At 35.3% G+C, this 13,848-nt stretch overlaps 1 protein-coding gene across 9 annotated transcripts in view; it reads left to right on the top strand.

Annotated features, from left to right (window-relative positions):
• Nucleotides 1-13,848, top strand: part of VPS13B (vacuolar protein sorting 13 homolog B) — a 513,325-nt gene that overhangs the window by 57,408 nt on the left and 442,069 nt on the right. For 8 of the 9 annotated variants that reach the window (XR_006741555.1, XM_045581364.1, XM_036436747.2 and 5 more), the window contains one exon: nt 8,489-8,670. Coding sequence is in view for 8 of the 9 variants with exons in the window: in XM_045581364.1 (XP_045437320.1) it covers nt 8,489-8,670 (182 nt within the window). In the remaining variant the exon portion in view is untranslated. Of the gene's footprint in view, nt 1-8,488; nt 8,671-13,848 lie in introns of those variants that run through there. The other variant, XM_045581369.1, reaches the window with a different exon arrangement.

Genomic DNA, 13,848 nt, shown 5'->3' with positions numbered 1-13,848 from the left:
ATTAGTTTGTACGCCTCACTGTCTTATGATTGGTTATCTGCAAGCTGCCTGTCTTAGCAATATCCATACATTTTAAAGTTTGTCTCCTGCATGCACCCTTCCTTCCCCTGCCAGCGGGTTTGTTTAGCAATTCCACCTAGTTGGCCTCCATGGACATGGACAACAATGTAGTGATTGAGGGAGGGATAAAGGGCGGAAAGTATTTTAGGCAAGGGAAGACATAAATTTTTATTATAGAAATAGAACTTCTTAAAAAATTCTGATACCCTCCAGATCTGGGCCCTTTTTGGCTTGTCTAGATTCATCTGATGATCTTCCTCCCTGTCCTCTCCCACCTTTAAAAATTTTGTTTTATCCTTACCCGAAGATACATCTTTTTACTGATTCTAGAGAGAGGAAGTGTGTGTGTGTGTGTGTGTGTGTGTGTGTGTGTGTGTGTGTGAGAGAGAGAGAGAGAGAGAGAGAGAGAGAGAGAGAGAGAGAGAGAGAGAGAGAGACATTGATGTTAGAAACATTGATTGATTGGTTGCCTCTCATACCTCTATGTGCCCCCACAGGGGGCTCAGGACCTTTTTCAGTTTGTCTTCTTTCAACCTAGTCTTTCACCATATTGTTTCACTAATCTTAGCCTAAATAGTCCTAATTCACCCCTCAGATATTGGTCCAATTGACTTTTTCACTGGTTAGGTCACATTCTTCTAAAGGGGGGGCATTGTTCCGGTTTCTCACTGTTCTTTTCATAGAAGTGATTTTGACTAGTTGGTGTGATTATTTAATAACTTTTCTAAATTGTTTTCAAAAATTTAAATTCCATTGTTTCTATGGAGGACATGTCAAAACCTTGAATGGTAGGCATAAGTGAATATTTATTGACATACAGCTGGTAATTTTTTCAGTGATTTCAGTGTTCTTTTGTTGTCCGATTGATTCAGATTGTAACCTTTTTTTGACAACCTAGTCTATTTCCTTTTTATTTAAGTAATACATGTAAAATGTGCTCTTGGCCAAATTAAAAACGAATGACTTTAATGAATGACTGAAGTTGAACTAAAATTCTAGTGGTTTTCTAGTCAGAATTTTCAAGGTTCTATTTGAATGTTACTGATTTTACATATCTACACTAGAGGACCAGCACGCGAGACCTAGCCTGCAGCACCAGCAGGACCCCAGACCCGCCCTGCGTGAGCCTCAGACCCCACCTCCACCACTTGGGCCCCCGCCAGCCCCTTGAGGGCCTTGCCATGCGAGCCATGAATCACAGCCCGTCGAGAGGTGTTCCTTGCACCACCTGGTGACCATTTGTTTGGTCATTCTGCCTTTATGGCGTGATCATAGGCCTTTTATGATATAAATATATTGCATAAATATACTTTATTTCTCTCATTTTTTTCTGAATGGTTAAAACACTTTTACTTCAGTAGAGGAATTGAACAACTTTTTAGGAAATGATGAGAGTAATGAGAGAGAGCATTTGCTTCTTTGATATTTTATTTGTTTGCCACCACCAATACTTCATTATAAGATTTTGGACTTTCTATGTTATAATAATCAAGGAGTTATTGTATTTTTGCTTTAAAGATAGACAAGGCTTACTTCCCATTTTATTTGTTCATCTGTTAGCTAACATTTAAATTCAAATAATGATATTTTTTCAGAAAATTTGAAAAATAGCAAAATATATTTGTAATTAAACAAGATATAATTTATATTTTACAGCCATTTGCAAATGCTAAACATCATTATAATTAAAAAGAATAATAGTTAATACTAGTGGGGATGTTGAGAAATGCTGATGAATATGAAACTTGATTCAAACAGTAAAATACCAAGCAGTCATTAAAAGACCATTATAAGAGTATATGTACAAATGTTGAGAGATCTTGATGATCTGTAAGATATGCTATTTAGTCACTAAATGGAGGCTGTAGTCATATACATATATGTCCATTAAAATTATATGTGTATCTATGAATGCATAAAATCAAGTAGGCAGAGGTCTGTGGGTATGTATGCTAAACTCATAAAAAGTGGTTGTCTCTGGGGAGTGGGGTGGGATCAGAAAGAGAAAAGAAAAGCTGATTTAACCGATTATTTTACTTAACATTTAATTAAAAACTTCTTTCTTTTAAGTATTGATGTGTAAGTTAAAGGGTCATTGTATAAAGAACTAAATATAAATTTCTTAGCTTTTAAAACTTTCACTTCTAAGCTGAGTTAGTGAAGTTTTGCACTCATTTTATTTTGGAAAAAGTGATCTAATCTTATTTTACTGTGCAGGATATGAGTAATAACAAAAATACATTTTTGGAACCAATTTGTAGGTTCAAACTTTGCATTTGGGGATTCTATATAAATCTGAGGATCCAGCTGTTTCTGAGGCTATTCTTTCAACTGCTGTGAGGTGTGTTGATTTTAAAAGAATGGATGGCTGTTCTTCGAGTTTATGTAGGGCAAAATTTTATGGTATTCCTATGAACATGAATGGATTGTATAAGTTAATTCCTTTGCATTGAGTAATAAGAACCACTTTCACATTTTTATTAAAAAACTTGGAGGAATAATTTTCCTTATAGAGATGCTGTATTGGTCCCGAACTTTCCCCAGCTCTGTGTTATAATGTCAGCAGATGGTACACGTAGAGTCTTTAAAATATTTGTTAATTAGGGCATATTCATTTTCAGTCTTTGCTACTACACCATCAAGACCGGTGTGTTTCTATTTCCTTAAATTTATCCTGGAGTTTTTCCAAGTTTAGTTTTAATGAGTTGTTTATCCCACTAGTTACATTAGGATTTATTTTCCCCTAGAGAGTAATGTTTACACTGATAGTTTTTAAACCTATTCTGTAAAATGAACATATGTTCAGACTAGGACTTAGGGATATGTGAAATAGCCATTTGTTAATTAAATTATTTTCACCTACTTAACATATAAGTTTAGTGATATTTCAAAAAAATTTGGTAAACTCAGAAGTTGTTAGATATCTTCTGTATGAATTTTATTGAGCTGTTTTAAACAAAGTTTAAATAAATTTGTAGTGACATAAATCACAAGGAAAATTATACTTTTATAGTGCATTTTCATTGACATTTTAATGAGCCCTCCATCCCAAATAGCTTTCAAAAAGTTGTAAAAGCTATTGATTTGTTTAAAACCTCTGAAGTAAATATGATATAATATTATGGGTTAGTCAATTGGGTTTATGAAGTGGATACATGGGTGTTCATTTCCTATACTTGTTAGCCTGTTAGCAATATTTCAAAGTTGACAAAAACAAAAGAAAAAAACCCCCTCTTCATTGATATTATACAAATAGTAGGTACATTGTCTAAGTTACAATCTATTGCCAAATAATTTTAAAATAGTTTATTTTAGTTCAAATGCTACTGGAGTACTTAACAGACATGTAATAAAATGTACTTTTATTTGTAGTTCATTACAGCTGGAAAGTAAAACAAACCACAAAAACACGTCCTATGTGTATGATATAACTTACTTGTTTATTATTGAATTCTGGCTTTTGTACAAAGTGAATTATTTCCTTTGATGTTGAATTAAATTGAATCTGAAGGAGGGAATGGCCCTCTACCCTTGGGCATTATTAAAAGGTAGAATAAATTAATCTTTTAAAATTTGCATATGTTTAAATTTTTATTTAAGTCTATGTTATCCATTTGGGAACTATTTTATGTGACGTATGATGACTTGAAAGTTAAAGTACTGTGTACAGTAGCTGTATTTGTTATGAAATAGTAAAGACCCACTTATAAAAAGGATCCCAAGTATGATATAATTTTGCCTTATAAGTAAATATTGCTGTAGCTACAAGAACATAACTCTTGCTGCACCATAGGACTTCTCAAATATCACAGCGTATCTGGCTGAAGATAGATAGATAGATAGATTAATTGTACATTTTTATATGTACATGTTACAAATATCTGTTTTCTTAGTGTTACTACTAATAAACAGAAATTTGAGAGCATAGTAGAGAACCACCTCTCAATATTTAAACCTTAAATAAAGAAAAGAAAATGATTTAAAAAATGGCTGCAATGTTGGAAAAGCAAAAGAAACCAGTGATGACAATGAAATATAAATGTGTGAATTGGATCCTGTTTGTTTTTCCTACTGTCTCTTGATCTCTATTATTTTAGCTCTTTGGTTTAAAGAATATTTTATTCTTTGCATATTTATTTCCTACTCTATTCATTCCTATCTATTGGTTTTATGGTAAACTGTGTCCAGGATTATGGATTGAAAGGTAGATTTAGGTACAGCCACGTCTTTCTTTCTTTCTTTTTTTTTTAATAATATATTTTATTGATTTTTTATAGAGAGGAAGGGAGAGGGATAGAGAGCTAGAAACATCAATGAGAAAGAAACATTGAGTAGCTGCCTCCTGCACACCCCTCACAGGGGATGTGCTTGCAACCAAGGTACATGCCCTTGACTGGAATCGAACCTGGGACCCTTCAGTCTGCAGGGGCAACACTCTATCCACTGAGCCAAACCGGTTTTGGCTGGCCATGTATTTCAATTAAATATTTGTAAGTTGTATGGACAACACCATAGAAATCTTAATGTGAAACTATATACTTAACTGATAACATGCTAATTAAGAGAGGTGTCTGATCCCAAGGTTTGCTTTTGTTGTTTTGAGTGAGAGAAGGCAATGGTTAGTTGCTTGGATAAGTGCTCCTAGGAACAGAGTTCTGAATACTTCGGGGGATTTATTTCTTCTTATTGAGATAAAACCCAAATAACATGGAAGTCAACACTGTTAAGTGTTTTAAACTACAATTCATTGATTATTGGTATATTCACATTATTTTGCATTCATCATCACTATCATCATTTCCTCATTCCAGAACAATTTTAAAACTTGAAAAAAGATACCTGGTCTGCCCCTAACCGTATTGGCTCAGTGGATAGAGCATCAGCCTGTGGACCAAAGGTTTGATTCTGGTCAAGGGCACTTATCTACGTTGCAGGCTCCTCCCCAGCCTGGGTCCTGGTCAGGGCTCATGCAGGAAGCAACCAATCGATGTGTTTCTTTCACATTAGTGTTTCTGTCTGTCTTTCCCTCTCCCATTCTCCCTAGAAATCAATTGAAAAAATGTCCTAGGATGAGAATAACAAACAAACAAACAAACCCTGTTTTATTACAATAGTTTTTATTTTAGCACTTTTACTGTTTTATCCTATTGCTGTGTGGCCTCCATCATTTCTGATGGGAATTCCTTTTTACAACTCTGCCTTCTTTTCTCATTGGGTCAACCCTGGAAGTCAGCCAGGGTTGGGAGCTTAAAACCTTTCTATAGTTTTCCCTCTGCAACTGCACGGTCCTGAGCGTGTGTACGGCCTTCTGTATTCCTCAAAAGATGCTGGAGCTTTTCAATTTTCTTATTGCCCAATTTTTTTTTTTATTACTTTATTTTTAAAATTACTTTCCTCTCAAGATTTTGGTTAATTCATTTTGTTTGCTGATTCCCTTACACACATTGTCCCAGGCAACATGGACTAATGTAATTAGTCCTCTAAATGTTTTCTATAAATACCCCTGAGTAGTTGTTTGGGAGAGATAAAGCAAGCTCTTTGAGTTGGTTATCTTGGTAGCCACCAGACAAGTCAAAACAAACAACTACAATTAGTTGTGGAGAAGGTCTGTCTTGCTTTCTTTGCTACCTGCTACCTGTACGGGGGGAATGTGGGCTATTCAGTGCCACTGCTGAATCTCTGGGCAGGGGACTTAACATGGAAAAGTAAAAATACTACAAAGCTCACTGTTGCTACTGAGATTAGCTGGGCTTTTAATTTTTTAAATCATTTTTATGTTTAAGTGCCCCCCCCCCCTTTTTTTTTTTTGCCACAGGCTTTTGGTTAGTTTTCAGAATTTTTAAAAATGTTAATTCTTGACGTCTTTTGACATTTTTTTTGGTAGACCTTATTCTGTCTTTTTTTCTGATGTCATTTCTGTGTGGGGTAGTTTTAAGTGAAGTTTTATTTCAATGAGGAGATAAGAAATTATTTGATAATTCAATGTCAGGACAGGTAGAGGAGGTAGGTGGATACATTAATAATGCTAATATCTTCTTTTCACATTTTAAAGATGTTTTATGAAGTTACTTCATTTTGACATAGTTTGCGATTTTCTTAGTTCCTTCTTGAAATATTGCAATTTCTTTTAAAATGTTTGAAAAAAATAATAATACAGATTTTAAAAAAAAATAATAGTCTAGACTTCTCAAAGGACCCAGTAAATCAATATAGACATTAACATAGGGAAAACAAGGAGAAGAACACATAAAATGCATCCACTATTCTCCTCTTTCAGGAATGGCTTCTATAAATAGTTATAATTTAATTATAGTTATAACTTGTAATTTCAATATTCAAACCCTTGCAGATATGGTTGTATGATGTGTGTGTAAGCCACCACTTCCTGCCATTATAAGGAACTGTCTTATAAGGCAACTACAGAGGCTCCCAAAAAATGTATACACACTTTAACAGCTGAGAGCTCAGTTTTGAAAATGAAATGTATTTTAATAAGCACGGTCTTTATAATTATTTAAAGTATGTTGCATATATTGTTTTGGGATACCCTATATATGTATTTTACTCACCCATATTTCATGATAGCCTTTTATGTCAGTAGATTTAGCGACTTTTATTATTTTAATATCTGAAGTTAATGTGCCAGAATTTAACAGTGAGATTGTCTCAGGTGTATGCTATTTTAAATAGTGCTGCAAATACTATCATGGTCTAAGTATTCTTTTTAAAAAACATACATAGTATTATTTTAAAATATATTTCTGTATTTATTTCAGAGAGGAATGAAGAGGGAGAGAGAGAGAGAGAGAGAAACATCAGTGATGAGAGAGAATCATTGATCGGCTGCCTACTGCACTCCCTACCGGGGATGGAGCCTGCAGTCCAGGCATGTGCCCTTGGCTGGAATCGAACCTGGAACCTTTCAGTCCACAGGCCGATGCTCTATCCACTGAACCAAACTGGCCAGGGCGATCTAAATATTTTTGCAGTCTCATGAGAGTTTCTAATCAGGTAGATTCCTAGAAGATGTGTTAGAAGAGCCTGAGAGGTTTTTCTCATCTGAGAGGTTGTCTTACATTGTTTTAATTTGAATTTCCCTTTTTCTAGTGAGGCTTAGAATCTTCATGTTATGGGTCATTTCTGATTTAGCTAGAATTGGAACTCAGATTTTTTTTTTATAATTTCATGTCCTACTTCCAGTTCCTTAAATGAAAAACTTTGAAAGAAAGGTTAAAGATTTACAAATATAAATAAACTAGAGGCCTGATGCACAAAATCCGTGCAAGGGTAGGCCTTTGCAGACCTGGCTACCTCCCAGCCCCAGCTGCCGGGGCCCTTGCAGCCCTGGCTGCCTCACGTCCATGGCTGCCTCATGGCCCTGGCTACCTCTCAGCCCCGCAGTCCTGACCCCCGCCTGCACCTGCCTTGGCAGGTACTGCCTGCATCCATCCGTACTGCCCTTGTCCACCACCACACTCCCTCAGATCCCTGGTTCTGTAGAGCCCCCTGATCGATCGCCCTGCAGAGGTTGGCCTGGGCCTCCGTCTTTGGGGCGATTGCGAGTCCACTTCCTTTCCACCCCCCACGTCAATCGCCCCTGGCTGGTGGCTTGGGCTTCCCTCTGTGGGGTGATTGATCAAGGAGGCCCTCCTCCCACCATCAATTGCCCTGCAGAGGGTGGCCTGGCCTCCCTCTTTGGGGCGATCACAGAGCTCCCTCAAGCAATTGCTCTGCTGGTAAGTGGCCTGGGCTTCCCTCTGCAGGGTGATCGTGGGGCGATGGTGGCCCCACCGACCAACCGCATTGCATCAGCTGGCCTGGCGCCAGTTAGTGTTATACCATGGTCATCTGGACAGTCCTTCTGCTGTTTGGCCATTAGGTTGATTTGCATATTATGCTTTTATTATTATAGATTCTAGAAATTGAACTTTCCAGAGTTAAGTTTAGATGGAATCTCAGAAGAATGGCTGTGTATTTGATATCGTAATTTATCTCTTTGTGTCTTGTTTTCCCATCTTAAAAATTAAGATAATGATAAAACCTCTCTCAAAGAATATTAGGGAAGAATTCAATGAGTTAATTGATAGAAGAAATTTAGAACATTGTATGTCTGCTAGTAAATTCTCTTTGAGTGTTAACTATTAATATTTCACTGTTTTTTTTCCTGATGATTGACTTTTGTAAAATATAGTTGCATGAACAGAATTTATATGTATGAATTATTTTATTTTGCATTTATATATTTTATTATGTAAGATCTGAAAAAGTGAAACTTGTTTAAAGTTAGTAGAATTGTGTATCTATTTGATAATTCTATTTTAAAGTATTTCTAATGCATACTATTTCTTCTCTGGCAACTTAAATTCATTTTTATGTTGTTTGTAAATACTATATACTATATTGTTATTCTTTCTGTTTTCTTATGCAGGACGAAAAGATCTCAGATTGCTATGACTGAAGGTATATTTGAACTTCCAAATCTTACAATTCAAGCTACAAGAGCACAGACACTTTTGCTGCAAGCAATATATCAAAGTTGGTCTCATATTGGAAGTGTCAGCTCTTCAGTAGTGAATGAAGCTTTGATGAATGAAGTTTTCCAAACTATAGGTAAGAGCACAATCTTCTTGACAATTATACGGAAAGTTCTTACTAGTTGTGACTAATATTTTATCATTCAAACCTATATGCATAACTTGCTCAACTTAAGTTGTGTAGTGTATTTAACCATTTAGTTGTGTTCCCGACACCAATTTCTGGATATCTATATTATAAAAGGCCATAACGCTGTAACGACCAAATGACCAGTCACCAGGAGGTACATGGAGCACTTCTCGTTCCTTCCCCCGGGCCCGTGAGCCACTTGCGGCTCCCGTGGTGTGGCGGGGCTCGCAGCTCGGATGGCACGGGCTGGTCTGAAGTCCCACTGGTGCGGCAGTTCTGGGTCTTGCATGATTTCCCATGCTTGGCCTCTAGTATTTTATAATTGCAAGAGATTTATTTTTTACCTACTCCTTGTACAATTGATGCTTTCGCCTTACATAGATAACTTTTGAGGAGATCAATGTGTATGTTTGAAATTATAAATAAATCAAGCACAAATACAATATGTTTGATCATGCTGGTAGAATGGATTAAAATACTTGATCATAATACTTTAAGAGTTGGTAAGCAAATTATCCTTTTTGTGTGCAACATGATGTTTTGATATGCATAGCGGAATAGTTACTACAGTCAAACTAGATAACATCTTTGTCTCCTTACATGCTTACCAATCTTTTCCTGTGGTGAGAGCACCTGAAATATACTCTTAGCAAAACCTGTATATAATACTTTATTTCTGATTGTAGTCATCATGCTTTACATTAGATTTATAGAACTCATTCGTCCTACATAACTTTGTAATCTTTGACCAACATCTCTCATTAACCCCTACCACCTCGGCTCTGGTAACATTGTTCCATGTATTTGACTTTTTTTTAGATTCCACATATACTAGTAAAAGAGATCACATAGCATTAGTCTTAATAGCCAAAAGGTAGAAACGACAGAAATGTCTATAACTGATAATTGTACAATGGAATATTATTCAGACATAAAATGGTATGAAGTAGTGATACATGCTACAATGTGGAGAATCTTGAAAACAGCATGCTAGGAGTTAGAAGCCAGATGTAAAAAGTCACATTTTATTATTTCAGTTATATGAAATGCTTGGAGCAGGCAAATCTGCAGGGACAGACAGTAGATTAATGGTTGCCAAGTGTGAGGGGAAGGAGGAATGGGAGTGATTGCTAATGGATATGAGTTTCTTTGGGGTAATGAAAATGTATTGGAATTAGATTGTGGTGGTGTTTTTACGATTGTGAATATGCTCAATTTCACTTAATTGTACGCTTTGAAAAGGATACATTTTATGGTATATAAATTTCGTTTCATTCCAAAAAGCTTTTTGAATTGATGAATATTTAAGTAGACTAGATATGTGTTATAGTCTGAATGTTTGTTTCCACCATAATTCATCTTTTGAAAATTCTAAGGCCTAGTGCAATGGTATTAGAAAGTGGGGTCTTTGGGAGGTGATTCGATGATGAATTTCATGAATGAAATTAATGTTCTTCTATAAAGAGGCCAGAGAGAGCTTCCTTGCCTCCTATACCATGTAAAGACACAGAGAGAAGTCAGCAACCTGCATCCTGAAAGTGGTTCTCACCAGAACCTGACCATGTTGGCACCCAGCCTCCATCCAGAACAGTGAGAAATAAATTTCTGTTGTTTATAGTCCACCCCAGATTGTGATATTTTGTTATATCAATCCAAATGGACGAAGACATTGTGTTACTGCTTTTCATATGGCCATTATTTTATGTGGAGTTACTCATTGGATAGCATATTTTCTTTTAAGGCCTGCTACACTGAGGCCTTTATTGGTGATACTATTTAGCACTGTGAATTTGTCTGATTTAATTTTTTGCTTGTCCAGTTTCTGTTTCCTGTAATGTTCTCTCCAGAGTTTTTTTGGTTTATTTTCTCACAGTAATAATCTGCCTTTTTTTATTTAAAAATTTTTTTTGCTGTGTGTGTGTTTCTGCAGGCCTAGCTCCACAATTCATATCAGTAAGCAGGTAGTGATTTTAATTACTTTTATAATTTTTATTTTTTTTTACCCAACTAATCCCCTATTTCCTTTTCTAAATTTATCAAGTAGCCAAAACCGGTTTGGCTCAGTGGTAGAGTGTCGGTCTGCGACTGAAGGGTCCCAGGTTCGATTCCGGTCAAGGGCATGTACCTTGATTGCGGGCACATCCCTGGTAGGGGGTGTGCAAGAGGCATCTGGTCCGTGTTTCTCTCCCATCGACGTTTCTAGCTCTCTATCCCTCTCTCCTCCTTTCTGTAAAAAAATCAATAAAATATATTAAAAAATAAATAAATTTATCAAGTGGACTATGCTATTAAAATTTTTTTATTTAAAATTTCTTATTCTGAAAATATTCTGCCCTAGCAGAATGCAGTCACAGGCATTAAAAACAATCGAACAAGTAACCATAAAATATGTGATTCATAACCTGGTGATCTTTTATTGAGAAACCTAAAACGTGTAGAACTGATTTATTGCAGATTAGGGGAATTGAGGAAAGTGGAATGCTGTTAGGATGTTTTCACCTCTGCCAAGGAAGTTTATTTTTATCAAATAAAGCAGCTGTAAAATTTATAATAGGTAAATTAAAAAGATCAGCTAAAGTAATTTTAATAAGCCATATTTTCAAATGCCCAGTAATCTTATGTTTTTCTTTTGCTAGCCTAAGTCTAATTTTGTTTATTTTGTTCTTAGTGGTGTGTTTGTAGTATTGTCTCCAAAATTTCTACCTTATTAAGATCCAGGAAGTATATATTTAAGGTGTAAGGTTTAGCATTTTATTATCTTGCATCTGTGGGCTATTAATAGACAATACTCAGCACTGTTAAACTTTGTTTAATATGTTTGGTTTAAGCATGTGATCTTTGCTTTACATTACAGCTAGTTCTCATTTACTACATTAATGAAGTGGTTATGTAGGCTGAGTACATTCCTGAGTCTTTCAGACTTATATTCTGATAATGTGTGGAAGAACAACATTGTTCTTCTGTTCTAAAGCTGACCATAAGCCAAGTACTAGTACTTCTCTTCAATGTTCCTGCTTCCCTTCTATAATAATTTGTGTCTTTAGCCTCCTTTCCTACAGATTGCTGTCTTATCATTGATCACAGCATCCCGTGTGTTTTCCTATTCTTCATTCTAATGGCTTTTCTCTCTGTCCTTATTGAATATAATTCTATTTTGATAATATTCGCCTACATTATTCTTTGTCCTTTGATAACTAGTGCTTTACCACAAGTTAAAATCAGTTTTTTCCTTTAGATTTAACACTATACTTAACAGTCTTCTTGGTCATCAAAAAATTTGCATTTCCCCCCATTCATGTCTTTGCCTAGCCTCCCCCTTTCCGCCTTTCCCCCTCAAACCAGAAATGTCTTGGTTTCTCTCGACCTATCTGCCCCCCTGAAAACAGCTTTATTGAGATATAATTCACATACCATACATTCACCCTTTCAGTGTGAATGTATGGTATGTAAATTATATCTAAGCATATAGTGTATTCAGAGTTCTGTGTCCATCACCACAGTCTTATTTTAGAGTATTGTCATTACCCAAAAAAGAAGTCCCACATTCTTTAGCCATCAATCCTGTGCCTTTTGTGCTCCAGCCCTAGTCGACACAAATCTTTTTTGTCTCCATAGGTTTGCCTATTCTGGACATTCAAATACAGTCTTTGTGACTAAATTCTTTCACTTAATGTACTATTTTAGGAGTTTGTCTATTGTAGCTTGTATCCATACTTCATTTCTCTTTTTATCAAGTAATATTCTATTGTGTGTATATACCACATTTTGTTCATCCACTCATCAGATGGTGGATGTTTGGGTTATTTGTAATTTTGACAGTTATGAATATTGTTGCTACCAACATTCATCTACAAATTTTTGTGTGGACATATGCTCATGTTTGTATTTCTCATGTTTGTATTTCTCATGGATGTATATCTGTGGAGCCATATGGTAACTATATTTAACTTTTTGAAAAATTGCCAAACTGTTTATTCCATTGTACTAGTATATTCCCACCTGGGCTGTATGAGAGTTCCTGTTTTCCCACATCCTCACCATACTTTTATTGCCTGTCTTTTGGTTATAGCCATCTGGGTATGAAGGAAGTAGTATCTCATTGTGGTTTGGATTTGTATTTTCCTCATAGCTAATGAGGTTGAGCATCTTTTCCTATGCTTACTGACTATATATTTTTTGTGAAGAAATGTCTACTTAAAATCTTTGTTTATTTTAGGTGGCCTGTGTATCCTTTTAAGTTGCACAATTGTTTATATTCGAATACAAGTCTCTTATCAGATATATGGTTTATAAACATTTTCTGCAATCCTGTGGTTTGTCTTTTCACTTTCCTGATGATCATCTTCTGTCTAAATTTTCTCTCATTTGTACCCTCAAGTACATCTGTACATTGGACCTTGTTATTATTCAGAATTGGTTTGTTTCTTTTTTGTTGTTGATCCTGTTCCTTGTTCCTGATCCTGTTCCTTTATCATTATATTCTTCCAAGCTTTTTTTTTTTTTTTTTTTTTTTTATAATATCACAGAATCCTACCTATACTTATTACTCAGCTTGGTTCCCATGGCCAACCGTTTTAGTGATGGTAACCATCTATTTGCTTTCTCCATGCCTATTCTTCAACATGTTCTGCTTGGAGTTAGAAAATTTTTTATGTGCTGCATCTACCACCACCAAAGTAACGCTATTATCTGAACTGAATTTTTAATAGTTTTTGGCATTTTCAGAAAAGTTAACATAATTGAATTTCTATTTCCCATTTTATTAATTGTAGACTGCAGACTGGGGTTTGAAATCAACTTTGTTGGTTATTACTAAGAGCTTGAAAGGGATCAGATAGGTTGCATATAATGTAGTAAGAGAAACTTCTATTATGTTTATTATATTTATAAATAGGAAAGATGTACTTTATTAATAAGTGGAATTATTGCTTTAATTTTTTTTTCTCTGTGTGAGAACAGGCATTACAATTTTTTGTGACTGCTTCTTAAAATTTGGGTTTTAGAAACTGATTCGATAGGTGTGAGAAATGCCTGAATAACAAAAAGGAGAAAAACTTGTATCTTTCCAATGAAAGAACTACAATAATTTGATAATAACAATGATATGCTTTTACAGATTTTAAA

The sequence above is a fragment of the Pipistrellus kuhlii genome, unplaced genomic scaffold, assembly GCF_014108245.1.
Source record: "Pipistrellus kuhlii isolate mPipKuh1 unplaced genomic scaffold, mPipKuh1.p scaffold_m20_p_14, whole genome shotgun sequence".
In the NCBI taxonomy this organism is placed as follows: domain Eukaryota; kingdom Metazoa; phylum Chordata; class Mammalia; order Chiroptera; family Vespertilionidae; genus Pipistrellus; species Pipistrellus kuhlii.
Note: the sequence above shows the minus strand (reverse complement) of the source record. Positions and strands in the feature narration are given on the sequence as shown.